General features: G+C 42.5%; 1 protein-coding gene across 1 annotated transcript in view; it reads left to right on the plus strand.

The window, feature by feature from the left end:
* WNT8B (Wnt family member 8B) overlaps nucleotides 1-19,513 on the plus strand; it is a 49,886-nt gene that overhangs the window by 15,767 nt on the left and 14,606 nt on the right. Inside the window, exons 2-3 of the mRNA XM_023743242.1 lie at nucleotides 1,132-1,186; nucleotides 2,093-2,159. Of these exons, the coding sequence (XP_023599010.1) occupies nucleotides 1,132-1,186; nucleotides 2,093-2,159 (122 nt within the window). The remainder of the gene's footprint in view (nucleotides 1-1,131; nucleotides 1,187-2,092; nucleotides 2,160-19,513) is intronic.

Genomic DNA, 19,513 nt, shown 5'->3' on the forward strand with positions numbered 1-19,513 from the left:
TGAGACTATAGAACCCCCCGGAGCACACATTCCCAAGTGCCATTTTCCCAGTGTGTGGAGGGAAGGTGGGGGAGGGTGGGTGGGAGGCAGCGGGTGCAAGCTGGGCCGTTGCCAGCAGTGGTGTGAGAGGTGACTGATGGCCCTGATTGCCCCTCAGGAGCAGGGGGAGATGGAGATGCCCTGAGGGGCAATCGGGGCCGGCAGCCGTCACTCACACCCACTGACAACGCCAAGCGATCGGGGCCGGCGCCAGGCACCAGCAGCAGGTGTGAGCGCTAGGCAGGACCGCGGGGCACAGGAGCAAAGAATTTTCAGTAACCACCAGAGCCTCGCCCCTATGACAGCGACCAGCACCCTGCCTTGGTCTGGCGCTCCTGCTCACCTGCTCCACCATCCCACCGTGGCGGATGCCTGCCATGTTCTGCACACGCCCCCTGGTGGTCAGCACATGTCATAGCGACTGATTGTGTGGTTGTTTGGTTGTTCAGTTGTTTGGTTGTTCCGCTGTTCTTTCTATTTGCATATTAGCCTTTTATTATATAGGATATGCATCATAACCCCTGGACACAGACATAGTATGGTGAAGGCATGGGGTGCGGGATGGAGGGGGTCAATGAGAAAGAAAGCAAAGGGGACATCTGTAATACTTCCAACAATGAAGATAAATTTAGAGAAAAAGGAAGATACACACACACACACACACACACACACACACACACTAGAGGCCCGGTGCACAAAATTCATGCACTGGGGATGGGTGGGGGGTCCCTTAGCCCAGCCTGTGCCCTCTCGCAGTCCGGGACCCCTCCCTCCTTACTGCCCACCTGCTTTGCTGCTTCCTACCACTTGGCTTGCTGCTCCTTAGTGCTGCTGCGAAGGCTCCCACCACTGCCGCTGCACTCGCCAGCTGCCCTGGCCTCTGCTCTGGGTCGGAGCTCCTCTGCTACAGCAAAGCTTTGGGTTCCATTCTGCCAGGGCACCTACTTAGGTTTCGGGTTGATCCCCGGTCGGGGCTGACTGCTGCTCAGGAAGTGACTGAGGACCGTGTGCTCTAGTCATTCGGTGAGGAGCTGGGGTTCCATTACCAACCTGGCCCACTCTGATCCCCACTACCCCCGCTCCTACATCAAGGACGACTTCAACTATGGCAGCTGCGTGGCTTCCACCAGTGTACACATCCGCATGGGTAGGTCACCCTCTCTGTGGCTCACCAGGCTGCTGCACAGTCGCCCCAGAGGTGGATTTCCGGGTTCCCAGGGAGAGCGCCCTCCACGCAGGTCTCCCAGGGAGAGCTGGGTTGGAGGGAAAGCACTTCGCCTGGAGCAGAGCACCCGTCCTGTGCAGGGCTCACAGGGTTTGTGTCTCTGATCCTGCCCTCAGCAGCCCCAGTGCTGAGGTGGTGGGCTTTGGGGCTGCTGGGTGCTGGGGCTGCAGATCTGTTTCTTCGATCAGGCCCCAGCACCAAGGTGGTGGGCCTTGGGGCTGCTGGGTGCCGGGCCTGCATGTTTGTGTCTCTGATTGGGCCCCCAGCAGCCCCTGCAAGAATAGGGCTTCCTCGGGCCGATCGCACCACCAAGCCCCACCGCCCAGGACCGCACACAGGGGTCCTGCCGTCCAGGGTCGCACACGGGGGTCCCGGCTGGGGGCGGGGCTTGGCGGCACACAGGGGACTGGATGGCGGCTCACGCTGTCCCGCCCTGCCTGCAGTATGCAAATTAGCTGCCATCTTTGTTGGCGGTTAATTTGCATATCACGCTGATTAGCCCATGGGAGGCGTAGCAAAGGTACGGTCGATTACCATGTTTGTCTATTATTAGATAGTGTGTGTGTGTGTGTGTGTATACATATATAATCCTATATAATAAAAACCTAATATGCAAATTGTCCAACTGGGAGTTCGACCACTCCCTATGATGTGCACTGACCACCAGGGGGTGGCGCAGAACATGGCGGGCATTGGCAACCTGGCGCTGGCAGTGGGCAGCAGTGGGCAGCAGTGGAGGCACTGCCGGCCCTGATGGGCCCCAATGAACAGGTGTGCGGGTGGTGCCAGGCCAAGGCAGGTGCCAGTGGGGGCCTGATTACCCCGCAGACGACGACCACTGGTGGCAGTGTGGAGTGGGGCCACCGCCCGGCTTCCAGGCGCTGAGGGAGCCGGGGTGGGGGCCCCAACCCTGATTGATCAGCCCGCAGGTGGGACGGTGGAGCAGGTGAGGGGGCGGCACCAGGCCAAGGCGGGGTGCCAGGCAGGGCTGTGGGGCTGTGAGGCTGGGGACACAAGCTGGGGCCCAATTCCCGCAGGAGGCCACCCCGAGGGACCCACCTGTACGAATTCGTGCACCGGGCCTCTAGTGTGTGTGTGTGTGTGTGTGTGTGTGTGTGTGTGTGTACAAACAGTGAAAGGAAATATATATACCTCTTTTTAAAAAATATGTTTTTATAGATTTCAGAGAGAGGAAGAGACAGAGAAATAGAGATAGAAACATCAATGATGAAAGAGAATCATCGATTGGCTGCCTCCTGCACACTCCTTACTGGGGATTGAACCCACAACCCGGGCATGTATACCAACCAGAAATTGAACCATGACCTCCTGGTTCATGGGTCAATGCTCAATCACAGAGCCACACCAGCCTGGCAGGTGTATACCTCTTAACAGTAAATACCGCTGAAGAATGGAACTGGAAGAAGAGAACATTCTCATTCTATATATCTCTAATTTTTTTTATTTTTATATTTTATTGATTTTTTCAGAGAGGAAGGGAGAGAGATAGAGAGTCAGAAACATCGATGAGAGAGACACATCGATCAGCTGCCTCCTGCACATCCCCCACTGGGGATGTGCCCGCAACCAAGGTACATGCCCTTGACTGGAATCGAACCCGGGACCCTTGAGTCCGCAAGCCGACGCTCTATCCACTGAGCCAAACCGGTTTCGGCTCTCTAAATTTTTTAAAACAACTAGAATGGATAATTTTTGTACATTTAAAAAAAAAATACAGATATCAGATAGCTGGCCATGATGACAGTATAGTTATTTAACCTCTTTGAATCCCCACATAAAAACCAAGAGAGCAACAAATAGCAAAACCAACATCTGTGGACCACATTTTGCAAAACCAGGTGACGAGGTATCTCGGTGAACCCCATATACAAGGAGAGAACAAATCACCAATAGCCACATCTGTATAATTCCAGCATCTGTGTGGGAGAAAGCAGAGGAAGCCACAGGACGTCAGACAGACCCCCAAACTGGAAAACCCCCAAATAGCCAATAGGAAAGTGAGGTGAGTCAATTTAAGAACAAGAGATTAAACTGGAGGAGTTTGGCCTAATCCTATTAGTGGATGAATGCACAGGCCCATGCTAAAATCTGAAGTGGCTAGGGCAATCTAGCTCCTATAAACTTTTTGGTTTTTTTCCTATAAACTCTTGAAACTGACCAACCTGGGCTCCCTTCCAGGGCATGGCCACACACTGAGGAGAAACTTCTGGGTGTAGAATCATAATTAAGCAGGATTAGGATAACAGAGACAAGGAAAGAGAAAGTCTGGATGAAGTGGGGGAAGGAAACAATGGCAGGAAGTTGCAGAAAGCAAGCCACCATCTTTTAAAACACCACCTCATGTATCCTAAAACTTCAGGAAAATCAACAGCACATCATAACAAACAACAGAAAAGTATCCAGGTTAAGCCCAGTAAATACAACTGATAACGCCTTACAAGAAAGAGAAGGTGGGTAAAAAGGAAAATTTAAAAACCATAAAGAAATCAAACAGATTAAACAGAAACTGACAAATACTGAACTTAAAAGAACACCCAGCATGTGGATAATGAGATGTCTATACTCTCATTGTTGGGAAGGGTCCCAACTATATTGGGAACATACATTTTTAAATAATTTTTAACTTTTTAGTTGAATTAAAATCAAAAAAGATTAAAAGTTCATTCAATTCTATTGTAGTTGTTTCACTAATCTCCCTTCCCTAGGGAAGGTATCCTGACTTGTTACAAAAAAGAACGCTCTGCTGAAAAGTCATGTGGACCAGCACATCTTGGATCGTCGGGATCCCCAATATCTTGGTCTGATCCAGATCTTTATGGATCCTATAGCTTATAGAATTTGGGAAGCCCTCATTTAAAAAAAAATCCATTTCTGCTCATGTCTTCTAATACCAGGATAGGCTATCTTCTAGTGTTTTTAATTTTGATGATTTGTTTTAAAAGACTATTGTTTTAAAGCACTTAGATTTACAACAAAATTACAAGAATGGTACAGAGATTTCCCGTACACACTATGTCTCAACACATGCATAGCCTCTTCCATTATCAACATTCCCCACCTCAGGGTGCCTTTGTTACAATTGATGAACCTACATTGGCACATGATAATCACCCCAAATCCATAGTTTACATTAGGGTTCACTCTTGGGGTTGTACATTCTATGCATTTAGACACATGTATAATGACATTATCCATCATTACAGGGCCTTCTAGAGTAGTTTCACTGTCCTAAAAATCCTGTGTACTCTACCTATTCACCCCTCTTCCCAAGCCCTGGCAACCACTGATCTTAGTCTCCACAATTTTGCCTTTTGAAGAATGTCATATAGTTTGAATCATACAGTCTGTACCCTTTTCAGTATGTAATATGCACTTAAGTTTCCTTCATGTCTTTTAATGGCTTGATTACTCATTTCTTTTTATAGCTGAATAATATTTCTCTGTCTGCAAGCACTAAAGTTTATCTATTCACCTCCTAAAAGACATCTTGGTTCCTTACAAGTTTTGGCAATTATGCATAAAGCTGCTATAAACATCCATGCGCAGGTTTTGTATGAACACAAGTTTTCAATTCCTTTGGTTGAATATTAAGAAGCAGGATTGCTGGGCTGTACGGTAAGAGTATGTGTAGTTTTGTAAGAAACTGCACATTGTCTTCCAAAGAAGCTGTACCATTTTGCATGTCCACCAGCACCAGCATTTGGTGGTGTCAGGGTCCCAGATAGCTGGTGGGAATGTAAAATGATATAACCACTTTGGAAAAGTCTGGCAGTTTCTTAAAATGTTAAGAATACCTCTGCTACACGAACTGCCATTCCATTCCTAAGTATTTACCCAAAATAAATGAAAATGCATGTCATACAAAGACTTATACCTAATGTTCATGGCAGCTTTCTTTGTAATAGCTAAAACCTGGGAACAATACATATGACCATCAACAGGTGAACGGGTAAACAAAATGTGGTATATTCCTACAATGGAGTACTGCTCAGCAATAAAAAGAGTTGGGCTGCAGGCTCCGTGGATCAGTGGTTGAGCATCAACCTATCAACCAGGAGGTCACGGTTCAATTCCTGGTCAGGGCACATGCCCGGGTGGCAGGCTCGATTCCCTGTTCAGGAGGCAGCTGATCAATGATTCTCTATCATCTCTATCTCTCCCTCTCCCTTCCTCTCTGAAATAAATAAATATGCTTTTTTTGAAAAACAGTTGGGCTGTTGATAAGTGAGCAACATGGAAGAATCTCAAAAACATTAAACTGAGTGAAATAACCCAGACAAAAGGAGTACATACTGCACAATCCATTTACACAAAATTCTAGAAAATGCAAACTATAGTGATAGAAAGCAGATCAGTAGCTGTTTGGAAAATAGGATGAGAAGCTGGAGAGGAGCAGAAGTTGATAACACTGTATTGTATAATTCAAATTTGCTAAGAGAGTAGAACTTACCAATGTTCTCACCCCCCAAAAAGGTAAATATGTGGGGTGATGGATGTGTTAATTAACTAGATGGGAGGAAGCCTTTCACAAGCCTACATATTATCAAATCATCAGGATTTATATGTAAAATATCTTACAATTATATTTGCCAACTGTAATTCAAATAAGGTGAAGAAAATAAAAAGACTAGGGAATGACTGATGAGGAAGAGACAGCCACGATGGTGGGAAGCACACCAATAAAACACCCTCAAGGGATCCATCCAGGCTGGTGCTCAGAAAACTTAGGTGGCAAAACAATAGAGACAACGGTCTGACAAGTAGCCATTTATAATGCGAGGTGAGGCGTAATTTAATCATCCCTCCCCTCGCACAGTAGGGTAAAGACACTTTGTATATTACTTGGTGCTCATTTTTTTAAAAATATAAAACATACATCTTCAAGAGTCCGGAGGAAAATGAGATCCCCGAGTTCCCTGGAGGGCCGGCCTGTGGACAGGCTCGTGTGGTTTCTAGACATCATGTTTCACTCTTGTAGGACTTGGGCTGGATGGCTGCCATTTGTCTCTCTGACTTGCCCTACAATTCACCAAACTAAGGCATTCTTCTTTCTTTCCATCCTGTCCTTTAGCAGATCGCTGTTGCTGACACAGAATACCTTGCCTTTATTATGTTCCTTTATTCTATTTCCTCTTTTTTTTAAAATTGTGGTTAAAAAAAACCCCATAACATAAAATTTACCTTCTCAACCATTTTAAGTGTATGATTCAGATGTGTTCAATATAATTCACCTTGTTGCAAAATAAATCTATCCAATCTATCCTACCTTCTCTTGCCACAAACGATCTCCTTTTCTGTACTCTACATCCCCTTAACAGCATCCTCGCATCCAAATTCAAAAATCTCAGAAATAACCTTTGACCACTTCTTCTATGCCACTTACTAATTCCAATCAGTTCCACTAGTAAGCTGTTAATTGAGTCTGCCCCCAAATTGTTTCTCATCTCATCAGTCCCTTCCATTCCACTCCCTTTTTCTCTACCCTAGTCTAAATCCATATTACTTCTCACCTGGTAATGTTGAATTTTCTCTTATCTCCGGAATCTCTGCCCTTTGATTCATTCTTTACCAAATTAACATTTTTTTTTTTTAGTAAAAGTGTTTAATCATGTTATTCCTTTGTTCAAAAAGACCTTCAATGATTCCACCTACAAAATAAATCAAATGGCTCAATGAGAAAGCATCCAATATGCAAAATGTAGGCTCTAGAATTATAGAACTTTTTTCAACATCTGATGTGTGGGATTTGATCACCGAAGTGAAAGGGTCAAAGTGGTAAAATCTGCCCAGCCAGTGTTGCTTAGTGGTTAAATGTTGACCTATGAACCAGGAGGTCATGGTTCAATTCCTGGTCAGGGCACGTGTGTGGGTTGTGGGCTCAATCACCAGTGTGGGGCATACAAGAGGTAGCAGATCAATGATTTTCCCTCATCACAGATGTTTCTCTCTTTCTCCCTTCTCTGAAATTTATAAAAAATATATTTTTAAAAAGTGTTAAAATCTGAGATTATACAACATCTGAATAAGAGTACAAGATTTATTGGAGTTACATGTTTAAAACTACATATACCATGTGTTATGGGTTCTGTTGTGATTCCAAAAAGATATGTTGAAATCCTAACCCCCTGTACCTTAAAATGTAACCTTATTTGGAAATAGGGTAACTGCAGATGTAATTAGTTAAGATGAAGACATACTGGAGTAGGGGGGCTCTTAATCCAATATGATTGGCATCTTTAAAAGAAGAGAAGAGACACAGACACTGAGGGAGTGCACCATTGGAGCACAGAGGCAGAGACTGGAGTGATGTGTCTACAAGTTAAGGAACGCCAGGGATTTCTGACAGCCCCAGAAACAAACAAACAAAAAGGCTTGGAACAGATTCTTCCTATGAGCCCCCAAGAAGGAACCAATGCAGCCGACACCTTAATTTTGGACTTTTGTTTCCTGAACTGTGAGAGAATACATTTCTGTTTTAAGCCTCCCAGTTTATGGTACTTTGTTATAGCAGCCTCAGGAAACTAATATACATTAGTTCTCTATATCAATTTTTCTTTCTCAGCTTTGGCACATTTCTTCCACTCTTAAGCATCCTTGAAAAACCAATGGAAATGAAACAGTAAAGTAAAATGGAATGGGTTAAACTGAACCCCTGGGTTACTATTTAGTTCCTGTGTAGACTTTCTCTACAAAGAGAGAGAATTCTGAGTAGAGGTCGTTTACCATGAAAGAGGATCATAGCCACAAGTTGCTCATCAACATTAAACAGCCAGATATCACTTTTTTAAAGTTGATGTAGTCCTTTCTGGTTGTACAAAGACTTTGGCCCCTTCCACCCACTTTTATAGAACTTCTAGATTCTCTAAGTCATTTATTTTAGAAAGCATTGTGCTATCCCATGCTATCTCTGTTTGGGGGGGGGGGGAATATTCAGGATACAGTGAGAAGCTGTGAGAAGTTGACAGAGATACTATTTTCTCTTTCGTCCCGCTCATCAAATTCCTAGGGAAGGAAACCTGATTGGCTCAGTAGAATGGAATGCTGCTCTGTGGGTCAAAATCTGCTGGAGGGTTCCCATTGGAGGTAAGATAGTCCATAAAAGCAGTCATTATGAGCTGGGTAGACACTCCAAGTGTTCTACTAAAGCTATTATTTATACTAATTTGATGAATATCCTTATACATACATTCTGATAAACATTATCTGATTAATTCCTTAGGATAAATTCCTAAAGGTGGAGTTATTGGATCAAAATATATTACTAGTATGATTAAAGTTTTAAATTCATGTTATCAAATTGCTCTCCAAAGGTTGAATTATTTTGCATTCCTACCAGCAGTATATAAAACTAGAGGCCTGGTGCACGAAATTCATGCATGGGGGAGGGGGAGGGTGGTCCCTCAGCCCAGCCTGCACCCTCTCCAATCTGGGACCCCTCGGACATCCCTCTCACAATTGGGACTGCTGGCTCCCAACCGCTTGCCTGATTGCCCCTAACCACTCCCCTGCCAGCCTGATCAATGCCTAACTGCTCCCTTGCCAGCCCGATCGCCTCCCAACTGCCCTCCCCTGCTGGCCTGATCGCCCACAACTGCCCTTTCCTGCCGGCCATCTTGTGGCTGTGGGCACCGCCATCTTTGAGGGCAGGGCAACAATTAGCATATTCCCTCCTTGTTGGCTGTGGGCGCCGCCATCTTTGCAACAGCATGAGGGTCAATTAGCATATTCCTTCTTTATTAGATAGGATGACCATTTGATGAAACAACACATTTATTAATATTGGATCTCATTATTTTATACATTTGCCAATTTAATGAATAAAGGTGGTATCTCATTACTTAAACCTGCCTTTTTTCTTATAATCAGTAAAGCTGAATATTTTTTAAATGTTTTTTATTTTTTTAGAGAGATGAAGGGAGAGGAAGAGAGAGATAGAAACATCAAGAAACACCATCTAAGGGGAACCAAGATGGTGGCATAGGTAAATGCCTGTACTCACTGCCTCCCACAACCACATCAAAATTGCAACTAAAATACAGAACAACCATCATCCAGAACCACTGTAAAGCTGGCTGAATGGAAGTCCTACAACTAGAGAAGTAAAGAAGAAAGCACACTGAGACTGGTAGGAGGTGCAGAGAGTGGAAGGGGCTGGTCTGGCACCCCCATGTGCCACTTTTTTAATCAGGAGGGAGATTACCTCTGCGGAGGCCACCTGGAGGAGCAAGGGGTCCCAGCCCCATACCAGACTCCCAGCTCAGGGTCCCAGAGCTGGGAAAAGAAGTCCCCATAACTATGGGCTGTAAAAACCAGTGCAGATTGGAGCTCAATGACACAGAGGCTGTTGGAGACCCAGCTGTTCCTCTTAAAAGGTGGGCACCACAAACTGAACTTACAAGGTCCTACTTCCTCTGAGCTCCAGCACCAGGGTGAGGCTCTGGGGGACACATGTGTCTGGCATTGGGGCAGGAACTTGAGGGTGGCTTTCTCCCAGACAGAGGTAATTGCAGGGATCATTGTTCCTGTGCAGGGCTGACTGGCAGCCATTTCTGTTTGCTCCCCCCTGGTGATTACCTAAGACCCTGCCTCATCCAATTTACAACCCCACCCAAGCTGCCTGTAGTGGCTTTTGTATATGAATGGCCTGTCCTTGAAAATCTAAAACAAGCTACAGCTGGGGCAGGGAGCTCCAAATCTATCAATAAAAGGCCCAAGACTTGGCACCAGCACCAGCCAGCCTTGCTTCAAAGCTGGGCATCGTCTGGGCACTTCCAAACCTGATACAAAGAGGAGGAATCTGCAGATCTCTCTGTAGCTCCTGCTGGGTGGCCCCAGACAGTGGCTGACCTTGCATTTCCTAGGAGACCCAAGAGCCAGTGTACCCAGTAGCCAGTCTCAGACCATACCAGATTACAACTCTTCACATCCATAAGTGACACACTCAAGGGGCAGACTCAGTGAGCACCAAAGCCCCACTGAAGCAAGTCCTGCTCCATTGGGGTGTCTCCTGCACAGCAACTCTCCCACTGTAGTTGTAGCTGGTCCTCAGAGCAAATTGGCCTAGAGGTCAATTCCTCCCAGTGACACCAACAGCAATTAAGTCTCAACTATAACAAAACTGTGCTCACAGCCCACAAAGGGGTGCACCTAGAGTTCCAAGCTCAGGTGACTGGGGAGGCTGAGCCACTGGGCTCTATAGGACACCCACTAGACAAGGCCACTCTACCAACTCAAGGAGACATAGCAGCTCTACCCAATACATAGAAACAAACACAGGGAAGCAACCAAAATGTGGAGACAAAGAAACATGTCACAAGTGAAAGAAATGGAAGAAAGCAAACTACTGGATATAGAGTTCAAAACCACAGTTATAAGGCTACTCAAGAATCTTCTAGAAACCTCCAAGGGACTTAGTAAGACTTTCAAGGATCTTAGTGAGAAGGCCAAACACATGGAAAAGGACCAGTCAGAAATTAAGCAAACACTGACTGAAATAAAGAATAATATTCAGGGATTCAATAGTAGAGTAGAGGATTCTGAGAATCAAATCAATGATGTTAAATATAAGAAAGCAAAAAACACCCAACCAGAAGAACAAAAAGAAATAGAAATAAAAAATATGAAGATAGTGTAAGGAGCCTCTGGGACAACTTCAAGCATACCAACATGCATATTATGGGGGTGCCAGAAGAGGAGAGAGAGCAAGATATTGAAAACCTATTTGAAGAAATAATGACAGAAAACTCCCCCTACCTGGTGAAAGAAATAGACTTACAAGTCCAGGAAGCATAGCAAGTCCCAAACAAGAGGAACCCAAAGAGGGCCACACCAAGACACATCATAATCAAAATGCCAAGGCCTAAAGACAAAGAGAGAATCTTAAAAGAAGCAAGAGAAAAAGCAGTTAGTTACCTACAAGGGAGTACTCATACGACTGTCAGCTGATTTCTCAACAGAAACTCTGCAGACCAGAAGGGAGTGGCAAGATATATTCAAAGTGATGAATAGCAAGGACCTACAACCAAGATTACTCTACCCAGCAAAGCTATCATTTAGAATTGAAGGTCAGATAAAGAGCTTCATAGACAAGAAAAAGCTAAAGGAGTTCATCACCACCAAACCAGTATTATATGAAATGCTGAAAGGTATTCTTTAAGAAGAGAACGAAGAAGAAAAAGATAAAAAATATGAACAACAAAATGGCAACAAATACATACCTATCAACAATTGAATCTAAAAATCAAAATAAACAAATAAGAAATCTAATGAACAGAATAAACTGAATAAAATAGAATCAGAGGCAAGGAAATGGAATAGACTGACAATTCTCAGAGAGAAGGGGGTGGGGGGTAGAAAGAGATTAAACAAAGATCTTATATGCATATATGCATTACCTATGGACACAGACAATAGGGTGGTGAAGGCCTGGGGCTGGGCAGGAACCGGGTGGAGGGAGGCAATGGGGTGGGGGGGGGAGAGGGACATCTGTAATAATCTCAACAATAAAGAGAAAGAAAGAAAGAAAGAAAGAAAGAAAGAAAGAAAGAAAGAAAGAAAGAAAGAAAGAAAGAAAGAAAAGATCATCTATTGGCTTCCCCCTGCACGCCCCTACTGGGGATAGAGCCCACAACCCTGGCATGTAACCTGACTGGGAATTGAACCAGCGACCTCTTAGTGCATGGGACAATGCACAACCAACTAAGCCACACCAGCTAGGCAAAGCTGAATATTTTTATGGATTTTTAAAATATATTTTTATTGATTTCCGAGAGGAAGGGAGAGGAGAGAACGATAGAAACATCAATGATGAGAGAGAATCATTGATTGGCTGCCTCCTGCACACCCCCTACTGGGAATCAAGTCCACAACCCGGGCATGTGCCCTTGACCGGAATCGAACCTGGGACCCTTCAGTCCACAGGCTGATGCTCTATCCACTGAGCCAAACCAGCTGGGGCTTATGGATATTTTTATTCCTTCATTTTTGAAGAGCTTATTCATATGAATTAGCCATTGTAAAATAGGGTTGTTTTTTTCATCCTAATGGTTTATAATAACTCTTTACATATTAAAGAAATTCACTTTTTAAAATATATATTGAAAATGTTTCTATTGATATTTTTATTTTGTTTCTAAAGTGTTTTGTGTGTTTTTTTGCGGGGGGTGGGGGGAGTACCTGGTTAAATCTAAAAGGATTCTTTTACCTAAATATTAATTGTCCTCAGATCAACTTTAATAATAGATTTTTAAAAATACTTTGGAGAACAATAGAGTAAATATTAACAACTGAATATTGACTACTTAATGAGCAAATATTCTATCATGGCAGCCTCTGTGATACTAAATAGCTATCTAATTCCATCCTCTTTTTTTCACTACCATAGGTCAGCCTTTGTATCTTCTCACCTGGATTTCTGCAACTGGCCCTAACCTGTCGCTACCTATAGTCTTATCTAAGCCATCTTTCATCACTGCCAAAAAAAAAAAAAAAAATCCCCCCCCCCCAATCTGATCTATAAATTTTATGTCACATATCTGCTTAATCCCCTTTGATGGTGTCCAACCGCCTTTATGATAAAATACAAACTCCCTAGCACAGGCCCTTCCTGATTTCTTGGGCCTTCCCTCTATCTCCATGTCATACACATTCCAGCATAACAGACACATTATAGTTCTCCAAACATACCTGTTGCTTCACAGATTTGTAAAACCTACTGTTATTTCTTCTATGTGGAACCCCTTCCTCTCTGTCACTACTGGTAACTCATTTGGTTGTGTTTTTCGTTGTTGTTGTTGTTGTTTTAAGATGCAACCACGTCTTTGCATCTTAGGGAGCCTTTCTGCCTCTCTTTCGTTCCTTTAGGTATACTAGTATGGCCTCTCTCCTTTCATAGTGCTTCCGGCTTTTCTCTCTCTTAGCACTTTTGAGCATTTATTAGTCTGTGTCTTCCAAAGACTATAAATGTGGTGACAGCCTCCTCTATCCCCACAATTCAGGGACCTACACAGGGTCTGACACATCAGAGGCCATTAAGTTTTTGCCAGTTAAATACACAGACAAATGAACATTTCCATGTTTTCTCAGGAAAAAGTTTATATACTGCCATCAAAGTTTTAAATAAGGATTAAACAAAATAGCAGAGGAGAGAAATAATAATTTAAAGAGTAGTATTACTTGGAGTATTCAGTACTTGCTTTTCTGCCCTGTGCCTTGGTTTCCACATTTTTAAGTCTAAAATAATATCAAGCAAACATATTCAGAAAATAAACTAGGGTAGAAAGAAGATTAAGAAACTTGGTTATAAATGCTTCAATATATCAGTTGTTGGTACAAAACTCCAGGAGACCTACGAACATCTTCTTTCCAAATATATATAATATTAAAAGTTATTGAATAATGTAATATAATTCATTTTTAGAGGAATAATGCAAAGTAGCTCCTTTTTACATGGAACCCTTGATTTGAGGAGACCGAGAGGAAACTGCAGAGCTAGATTTTGGAAAAGATGAGAGGAGCTTAAGAAGATTAGATAAACTTCAAATGTGCTAAGAGACTAGATCTTAATTCTTCTCACAACAAAGTTATACACCTTAACTATATACAATTTTTATCTGTCAATTATACCTCAATAAAGTTGGGGTGGGGGGGAGAGAAGGACCTAAAGTTGTTTGTGTGGGACTCAAAACTGCCCAAGCTCACCTTGCAATAAGGAATCCAAAATAGCCCTGCCAGAGTGGCTCAGTGGTTGAGCATCTACCTATGAACCAGAAGATCACGGTTCGATTCCCGGTCAGAGCACATGCCTGGGTTGCAGGCTCAATCCCCAGTGTGGAGTGTGCAGGAGGCAGCCGACCAGTGATTCTCTCTCATCATTGATATTTCTAACTTTCTCTCCCTTCCTCTCTGAAATCAATAAAAATATATTTAAAACAAAAAAAGAATCCAACATAAAGATTGGTCTATAGACTCTAGAAGATCCCAAGTGGGTAACAAAGTTACCTGGTCAAATGATTAGGTGAATACCCCTAAATCATCTGGCTTAAATAATCTAGATAATTAATTAATATAGTCGTTCTTTATTTTCCAGTTCAGTTTGCCAGAGCGGGTTGTGAAGCAAGAGAAATAAGGATAAAGTGGGAAATACAGAGACAGACCATTGTCTCGGGGGAGCCCTGAGGAAAGGCAATGTGGATGCTAAAGTAGAAAATGTGTCCGTGTGGAAGTAAGCTGGGGCCCTCTGAGGACCCTGCACTGTGACTGAGGTGACCCGTCCTCTCTACTGGGACAGAAGGGACAGCAACTCAGAGATGTGTGAGCTTGACGCCTACTGGCTTCACCACCTGAGTTTAAGAGGATAGGAATGTGGCTGTCTATTGAAATCTCATCCCTTCTTTGAATTTCAAATTCTGTCTTCTTCAGAAAACCTTCCCTAAATCAACCTGTATGATTTGTAGTCAGTTTGCAGCAATTTACTACCTTATTAAATTGCATCCATACATTATCACCTTACCAGCTTATAAATGTCTTCAGGGCAGAAATCATGTTTGGGGGTTTTAAAGACACCCACAATGTCCAGGGTAGGACTGAGGATGTAACAGGTGTTCAACAAGTAAGTGTCTGATGGTAAAGTTGAAAGGAAGAAACCATTAGGCTCCCTTTCTAACTTAGAAGAAGAATACCAGAGATGGTTGGGTCCCCTTCCCATATTCTCAAATCAGAGGTCTGAGGTGCACCTAGTACTTTTTTCTCTGAAGAGGGCTATCCTAAAAGCAAATTAAGTCTCAAAGCCCCACAAAGGACAACCGGGAAAGCACAGTCCCTTGTAAATCCCCTTGGGCACCAGGCTCTCCTCCCTGTGCCCGAGTCTGCACGTGAGTGTGCATGGTGGGGGAGGTTGAGGTGGGGTGGGAGGGCATTGGCAAGAGGGAGGAGAGAGACTCCACGCAGTGATTATGTGGAGGGGATTTGCTATGTCTCTTTCCTCCCCTCACCCCTCTTTCTTTGTGCTTTTTCTCCGTGTTGCTCTCTTTGTCCCCTTTTCCTCGTCCCCTTCTTCTGCATTTGTCTGGGAGGATCCTGGAGTGTTCCTTTGATCGACTCAATCTTTCTCTGGCACTTGAGTTCTGATTGGCTGAAGGACTTAGAGGGGGGAAAAAACTTTAATTAAGTAGATAATCTCTTCTTTGGAAGTTTGGCAGCTCCATTTCACCTCCCCTTAACTCTGTTTGGGATCGCTTACACACCAAGGAAGTTGGGGTTCGAGGAGAATTCCATCCCACTACCAGGAGGAGAATACGTCCCATCTTAGCACTGTTTCCCAAGTTTTTAGAATTTTCTATCTCTGTTACTCCAGAGGATTATGTTACTTATGAAGCCTTCTGCGTGCATCTTTCTTTTCACCTGTGTCCTCCAACTCAGCCATACCTGGTAAGTAACCTGGAACCTAGAATTAGGTAAATGCATGTAATATATGGAAGAGAGCTCATTTCCATTTCCAGGAATGTAGGGCGCGTTGGGATCTCTCCTGGGAAAAAGTGTTCCAGGGAGTAGGGCTCTTCCAAATTGTGGCTGATTTCAGTAAATCCTTAGACCCCTACCAATAAAAGAATTAAAAGATGGGGGTTCCTATTTTTCTAAACTGCTGTATCGCAAATATTCTGCATGGTTTTTTGGGAAAGACAGTAGCCCTTTTTTTTTTTATCAAATCCTGATTTCGGCATTGTAGAGAAGAGGACGGTGGTTCAAAGCAAGTTCTACTGTATGTTGAAGACAAAAATTCAATGGGATCTTATTTTGCACTGTCTGACTTGAATGTTTTCAGAATATTCTAAGGAATAGCTCATATCATCACTTCCTAGAGATTAAAAATTAACTACTGAGTTGGTACTAGGTCAGCCAACATGTTTGAATTTAAATATTTTAGGAACCTAAACTTTCTACAAATTTGTTTAATTTATTCCATTTACAAATATTTCTAACTTGCTCAGAAAATAAGATAGCATGTGTGAAAGTGTTTTGTAAACTATAAATCGCCACACAAATGATAGATGATATGATCATCATTTGCACTTAGCTCTTGGAAAACACATAAAGTACCTATACATGGAAAAGTTAATAAGCAAGTACGAAATAACATGCAGACTGTAAGACCTAGGAAATGCATGTTGCCAGGGTGTTTGGAGTTTCTCCTCAATTAAGATGTGAGCACAGTGTCTCTTCATCAGTTCTCATTTTGACCATCTATTTAACCAAGTTACGAATCCAATTGCTACATAAACTGTTGAGGAAGCAAGAATAGGGGTTTCTTTGCTGAAATCAGCTTCCTGTGCTAATTGAGAGTGTGTTCTTATCATAAATGAGTATAGCCATCATTATTAAAGAGTTGATAACGAGTCTGCCAAAGTAATACAATTTGCCAGTTAATGCAATAATTTGCAACATTCCTGATTATAAACGGAACCACCAAATAATTGGTCAATTTTTAATTGGTATTTTAATTAAATATTTCATGTCCAAAAAAATCTTCTTTCTCTCTCTCCCATGAGAACAAAAAGACAAAAGGGCGAGGAGACTTAGTTCAGAGAATTTCTACTGATGTTCATGGTATTCTTCAGCTGATTCAGTATCAGCAAAAGAGAAACACGAGATTCCTTTCCCCAGTCACCAGGGCAGTGTGAAGAATTGTTCTATAAAAAATACCTTTACTGTGTGTTCCTTCCCTGCTGGAGGGGGTCATGTTCATTTCATTCCGATATTGACACTGCCACACTGAAAGGTGGCTGGGTTGCTTGTCTGTCCAAATTCAAGTGTCTGGATTCAAAGAGAAAGAAGAAAAAAGAGATGTGAAAGAAAATTCTTATTTAAAAACGGGGTTTAAGAACCCCTTCTCACTTTCCCTGACTTTGAGGAGAAAGTGTACAAATCTGTATAAGGCAGTTAACTTTTTAAATTGCATTCCATAAGCCTCAATTTGAATATTTATACTTTGCTGAGTCTGGTTTTGGTGGCATTGGAAATGTGATTTTTAAATTTAACGTTCAACCTTGACTATTCTTAGAATGGAACTATCAGGGTTTTGCATAAGGTCATCTTTCCCTTTGTGCCATGCAGAGAAATTTGACCAACCGCAGCCTTTCAGATGTTTCTCTTAGTACTTCATTATCAACCTTTTATGTGGGGACCTCAAAAGCATTTAACAAATAGAGAATCACAATTTCTGCTTGGCTGTTCAATTGTAGGCTTGCCTGAAATTACTGCCTAAAAGAGTTCATCAACAGAAATTCCTGGGCTTGAAAAGGAACGGATAAAAATGACATGTGCCAATATGCAGTTTACTAGGTATCTCAGTGCAACATAATTGGGGGAAAGAGCATTCTCCATAGTTTTCTCTTGTCTGGATGCTTTTGAAAGAATGATCCTTTAGTAACTTGAGAAAAAATATTTTTTAAAAATTTGTTGTTTCTTAATTATTAATGGCTAAAAAAAATGAATGAAAGGAAGGAAGGAAGAAAGAAATGAGTATGGGAAAGCATGATATAGCCAAGCAAACAGTGATGCTTATAATGGTAGCCAGAGATGAAGTAATTTGACTGTCCACTTCCAATACATTTACTCATCTGAAATGAATGGACCTAGAACATATTTTTCCTTAACTGTTGACTTCATTCAACTCCAAATGATGTATCATAATGATACTGGGTCTTTCCAGTTCGTGTTTTCTCTCTCTCTCTCTCTCTCTCTCTCTCTCTCTCTCTCTCTCTCTCTCTCTCTCTCTCTCTCTCTCCTCAATGCAATAACCAAATCAGAAAGATCCACTGGGACACAGAGGTTAACCATGGCTCTGGTCGAATTCTTCAACAGAGATCACTACCCTTAGTTTTTCCAAAGGATTTAAACATGGTCAGTTTTTCTGCAGAAGAGCAAGATTACCTGAAATCTTGTGTTTTAAAGCACTTTTTGCAATACATCATCCCTTGTTTCTCTACATTTATGTTTTTAGAGTAACCTGCCTATGGCTCTTGAAATTTCAACTAATGACAACATGCAAAACCCCTGATTAGCAAAGGCTTCAGTTATTAAGTGGGGGGGGGGTGTTTGAATCCATATTCTCATGAAGCATCGTTAGCTATTCTCTGCATATATATGCAACACTTTTTCAAACGTATATTATGACCAGTAAAATACACAGCTCATTTAAAATCATTGAATTCATGGTAATGTGTTGTCCTATTAAGTTTTTGTTGAGTTTTCCCTCTAACAGATACAAAAAGAACACGGACAGTCAAGCTTTGTCACACTAGAAAGTTAGGGGAATAAAGCCAGGTGTGAGAAACTGCTTTGGAATCTGGAAAATAACGTGCCAATAAAAGAGTCACATACCTAATAGCATCCCTAATCAATAAAGGAAAGTTCATAGTTCACTGAAAAAGGCGGGATCTGTGGGGTAATTCTGAGCAGGATTAGGCTGGTAGCTGTGGTGTAAGAGGTTCTAAGGGCTTGAGACATGATCAGGGAAGCTCAGTTCCCAGTTTTGTCATTGATTTCCTCAACAACTTGAGACCTGAGTTTTTCCTTTCAGAGTTTCTACTTCTCCCGCTAAAAATAATAGCAACAATAACAAACTATTATAATTGTTATTATTATGATTTACAAAGGCTATGTGGTCCTGAGAGGAGACACTTTGTTAAAGCTTTTCTTATGAGACCAATTTGCATAAGTCAGTGGTTCTCAACCTTCTTAATGCCGCGACCCTTTAATACAGTTCATGTTGTGGTGACCCCCAACCATAAAATTATTTTCGTTGCTACTTCATAACTGTAATTTTGCTAGTTATGAATCGTCATGTAAATATCTGATATGCAGGATGTATTTTCATTGCTACAAATTGAACATAATTAAAGCATAGTGATTAATCACAAAAATATGTAATTATATATGTGTTTTCTGATGGTCTTAGGCGACCCCTGTGAAAGGGTCATTCGACCCCCAAAGGGGTCACGATCCATAGGTTGAGAACCGCTGGCATAAGTAATGAGGAGGATGCTCTACAGTGCATCTGTGTGTGTGTGTGTGTGTGTGTGATAATATGACACAAAGGAGGATCTCCTTTTTGTGACATTATATCGAGGTAAATGGGATATACATAATCAGAAGAAAAGGAATTTCAACCCAACCCCTCCCTCTTCCATGAAGGAGTTTACTCCCCCCCCACCCCGTCCCCTTTTACCC

This window comes from Myotis lucifugus, unplaced genomic scaffold, assembly GCF_000147115.1.
Source record: "Myotis lucifugus unplaced genomic scaffold, Myoluc2.0 scaffold_381, whole genome shotgun sequence".
Taxonomy (NCBI): domain Eukaryota; kingdom Metazoa; phylum Chordata; class Mammalia; order Chiroptera; family Vespertilionidae; genus Myotis; species Myotis lucifugus.